Source organism: Austrofundulus limnaeus, unplaced genomic scaffold, assembly GCF_001266775.1.
Source record: "Austrofundulus limnaeus strain Quisiro unplaced genomic scaffold, Austrofundulus_limnaeus-1.0 Scaffold46, whole genome shotgun sequence".
NCBI lineage: Eukaryota > Metazoa > Chordata > Actinopteri > Cyprinodontiformes > Rivulidae > Austrofundulus > Austrofundulus limnaeus.
The window spans coordinates 128,566-132,871 of record NW_013952448.1 but is presented as its reverse complement, the minus strand read 5'-3'; the positions used below and the strand labels follow the sequence as shown (position 1 = coordinate 132,871).

The window sequence follows — 4,306 nt, the reverse complement described above, 5'->3', positions numbered from 1 at the left end:
TGGTTGATACTTTAGTTCTAGCAGTGAACTTGCAAGCAACTACCTAAATGAAAAACTTGAAAATGAAGTTAAGACATTAACTTAGGTTTGGGAGCAGGACCACGCCTCTCACCTGCAGCAATCAGTCATCGTCTATTTAAACTCGCCTCACCTGGCGTCTGCCCTTAGCTCGCTATCTCAACACGCGTTCGTATCGCCCAAGCGTTTTCAGAAAAGAAAAGAAAGAAAAGACGGAGTTTCTCAACTCACCATGGACGTCCTCTTCCTGGATCCCGGTTTGGACAACCCCCTTTTTCAGCTTCCAACCGCCCCGCACAGTTCTCCCACCTTCTGTTGTCAGGCAGATCCCTCGCCGGCGTGCCCGTTCACAGCCCTTCCCACCGCACCCGTCCTCCTCTCAACCCGCATCAATTCCAGCGCCTCCACCCTCCGCCGCTCCAGTCGGCCTCTTCATTCCGCTTCTCCCCGACCCACTGCACCCACTCGGGCACGCCGTTCCTCATCTGCACCCACAAGCCACCTCGCTACCGCAGGATGGATTGCAGCGGAGCTCCGTAGCGCATTGCAGGACAGAGGAATTCCTTTCAACCACTCATCCTCCAAGTCCACCCTCTTTCAGCTGCTCACCTCAACTCATCTTCAATGTTCCTCTACAGCTCAGCTCTCCAAAAATTGGCACCCAGCTCCAACCATCCAGCTACAACCCACTCACCAGACTACTTCCACCTCCGTCTTCAGCGGTGACATCACAGACCCAACTCTAGCCGGGTCCATGCCAGCGCCAACAGCTCCCCCTAGTGGGAGTCAGGTCGTATCACCCCCTGTCGTTTCTGTACCTTCTCTTTCTTTACCCTCCTCATCCCAACCCTCCCACGTTGACCGTCGTTCAACCCCAGGCCAGTCAGGCCTCACTCATCCCCTCTGTTCATTCATCCATTCTTCCCTCTGTCTCTTTTTCTTCCCTCCCACCTCTTTCTCAACCCTTTTCGGCTCCTGTTCCCATACCCTCCTCATCCCAACCCTCCCACGTTGAGCCAGTCGTTCAACCCCAGGTCAGTCGGGCCTCACTCATCCCCTTGTTCATTCATCCCTTCATCCCTGTCTCTTTTTCTTCCCTCCAATCTCTTTCTCAACCCTTTTCTGCTCCCCTCCCCTTTTCTAGCGAGCACATTCAAGCTCCTCATCCACCTCCTTCATCCCTACCTTTACCATCTGCAGCCCCAGCTCAACAACCGGCCATCTTGGGGCCCCCTTTTACACCTCCTGCGCCTTCATTTCTCCCCTTATCCTTCCCCAATCCCCTTCTCCCGACATCCTATGTTCCTTCCCATCATTCTAACCACTACTCTCTATCCACAGCAGTACCCCCACTTCGCCCCCACCAACCCTGACTCGCCCCTCCACAGTTTCCCCTGCCCTGCGACAGCAGATTCTGAATGGTAATTATGTTGATTAGCCTTACTCCTTCAGCCCTCCCTCAGCCACTCCGGCCTGTCCCACAAGCTGCTAACCAGCCTGGGGCCCATGCAACTAGGCCACCCCTCAGTCTCCCGTACCAAGGAACTCACCCCAGCCGAGTTCGCTTTGGCCTTCTCACTCTTTAGGGACACAATTTTTTCCTTTTCCCCCGACCGCCGTTCAGAGCTTGACGATTATCTTTCCATCGTGCTCGATATGGCACTCCGCTTCAGAGGCACAGCCTTTTACGAGTACCGTGTCCTTTTTGCCACTCAGGCAGCACGTCAGTTAGCCCAGTTTAACCAGGGGACATTTTGGGATGCTCTGGACTCAGAGCTCTATTGCCGTGTCTCCGCCGCTTGAGCTTCTATTAGATGCAGTCTCTGTGGCGCTCCTTCACACCCCGCCACCTCCTGCACTTTCTTCATGCCCCTCCATTCTCGGTCCTCCGCCGCCTGTGGCCCTTCTGTTTTTGAACGTTTGTCTCCTACCGCCCTACCCCTCCCCCGATCCCCAAGTCCCTTCCTGTTCAGCGCAGGCCCGTTGCCCCTCCCCCCAGGGGCATCAAAAAACGCGGCCGCCCCACCTTTTACCAAGGCGGCCGCATGGTGTGCAACAACTTCAACGACCTGGGCTGCTCTGTTTCTAGTTGCAGATTTCTGCACACCTGCTCCTTCTGCGGCGGTGCTCATGCCCGGTCCTCAAGTCCCCACAAACCCACCTGACTAGTAAGCCACCTGGCCACGCCCATTAAGGAGAGTGCTCTACTCTCCGCCTTAAAACACCATCCTGATTGGGATTTCGTTGAGTTTGTTATTCATGGCTTCACTTTTGGTTTTCACCTGGGTCTAGTGACCCTCCCAGATTGCACCACCCACTGCGGCAACCTTCAGTCCGCCCTCTCTGAGCCAGACATAGTTGATGCTCTCTTAGCTAACAAAGTCCAGGACCAATTCATGATTGGTCCCTTCAGCCAGCCCCCTTCTCCGTCTTTCGTGTCAGCCCCATTGGCATTGCCACCCAAAAATACTCAGGCAAGAAGAGGCTGACCATTGACTTGTCCGCCCCTCACGGGTCCCACGTACCAAGCATTAATAGTCTCATCCCTTTCTCAGACTTTTTCATGCAATACGCTACCGTCGACCACACCATCCGCCTCATTCGTCTGGTGGGCAGGGGAGCCTGGCTCTCAAAGGCGGCCATTACTAGCGCTTTCAGGTTCTTACCCATTCACCCAGACTTCTGGCGCCTTTTTGACGTGTATTGGAAGGGCACTTACTACTTTGCAGTTCGGCTCACCTTCTGCTGCCGAAGTAGCCCCAAGATTTTTGATTCACTGTCCGAAGCTCTTTGCTGGATCCTTCTTAATAATTTCAGGCTCCCTTACGTTCTCCACCTTCTGGATGACTTTCTTATCATCACCCCTACCACCTCTTCACCTTGCTCAGGGCTCTGTGCTCTCACCCATGCCTTTTCAGATCTAGGTGTTCCTCTTTCCGAAGAAAAGACAATCGGTCCTCTTACTTCATTGGAGTTTTTAGGCATCACCCTAGACTCCTCCTCTTTTCAGGCTTCCCTACCTCCCGAGAAGGTGCATCGCATCACCCTGATCCTCTCTAACTTCATGCTCATAGATTCCTGCACCAAACATCAGCTGTTGTCTCTTCTCGGCCACCTAAATTATGCCATGCACATCATCCCCCAGGGGAAATCTTTCATTTCCCATCTTTTATCCACCGCTGCCAGCGTCCCGTCACTCCATGGCCATCTTACCCTTGGCGACGCCTGCAGGATGGAAATTAAGCTCTGGCACCATTTTCTGTCTTCCTGGAACGGCATCTCTTTCTTTTACAATGATTTCATCTCACATCCAGACGACATTCAGCTCTACACAGATGCCACCCCCTCCATTGGGTTCGGCGGTTTTCACAAAGGCAGATGGTTTGCCTCCACTTGGCTCCCGGAGGTTGACACCCTGCAACCAGATTCGGCCTCTCCCTCTTCTGCTTTGTATGAACTGTATCCTGTTGTCATCGCAGCTCTCCTTTGGGGGTACGAATGGTCCCAGCACTCCATCCTCATCCATTTCGATAACACAGCTGTAGTCAAAATTAATAACAAAGGTCGTTCTCATTCCTTAGCCATCATACAACTCATGCGCAGACTTACACTAGTTTCAGCTCATCATCAGTTTCTGCTCAGGGCAGCTCACTTTCCAGGCTATCATAACCACATTGCTGATGCACTCTCTCGTTTCTCCTTCCAGAAATTCAGGGCACTAGCGCCTACAGCAGACCCTCATCTGACACCGGTCCCTCCGTTTTCAGCCACAATCTTCAACTGGCTCCGCAGCTTGCCAGCCTCTCCCACATTTCCCAACAAGCTATCCTCAACAGCCTCGCCCCTCACACCCTCTCGGCATATCTGACAGGTTGCCTCAGCTTCAAATCATACCACGTAACGTACAATTTACCTTTTCCCACTCTCCATACCATGTCCATCTGTCATTTCATCACCGATTCACATTCCATTCTTCGAATTTGCATTTCCACCATCCGAACCTACCTTTCAGGTATCAATTTTTTCTTTAAGCTGGCCATAGGCAACTCCTGTCCAGCCACAGTCACGTATCCATGCTGCTCAAAGGACTTAAAAAGCAGGAGCCCCCTTCACTCCCACACCGTCTTCCGCTCACCACCGATCTCCTCACATGCTGCATCCTCACCCTGCGCTCCGGCCATACTTCTCCATTCGTAGACCTTACACTACAATGCATGTTTCTGTTGGCTTTCTTCGGTTTCCTTCGCTGCTCCGAATTCGCCCCTTCTGCCTCCAAAGACAACCCTTC

General features: G+C 52.9%; 1 protein-coding gene across 1 annotated transcript; it reads left to right on the top strand.

Annotated features, from left to right (window-relative positions):
- Window positions 1-250: 250 nt before the first annotated feature.
- On the top strand, window positions 251-3,886 carry LOC106517215 (uncharacterized). The gene is made up of 5 exons (XM_014007936.1): window positions 251-275; window positions 341-529; window positions 657-803; window positions 1,163-1,439; window positions 2,461-3,886. Exons 1-5 carry the CDS (start codon window positions 251-253, stop codon window positions 3,884-3,886), a joined length of 2,064 nt encoding a protein of 687 aa, XP_013863390.1.
- The last annotated feature ends 420 nt before the right edge of the window (window positions 3,887-4,306 follow it).

Coding starts and splice junctions, on each gene's coding strand:
- LOC106517215 (XM_014007936.1), top strand. CDS start 251: ATGGACGTCCTCTTCCTGGATCCCG. Junction 276..340: donor CGTCCTCTTCCTGGATCCCG/GTTTGGACAACC, acceptor TTCTGTTGTCAG/GCAGATCCCTCGCCGGCGTG. Junction 1,440..2,460: donor GCGACAGCAGATTCTGAATG/GTAATTATGTTG, acceptor CTTTCGTGTCAG/CCCCATTGGCATTGCCACCC.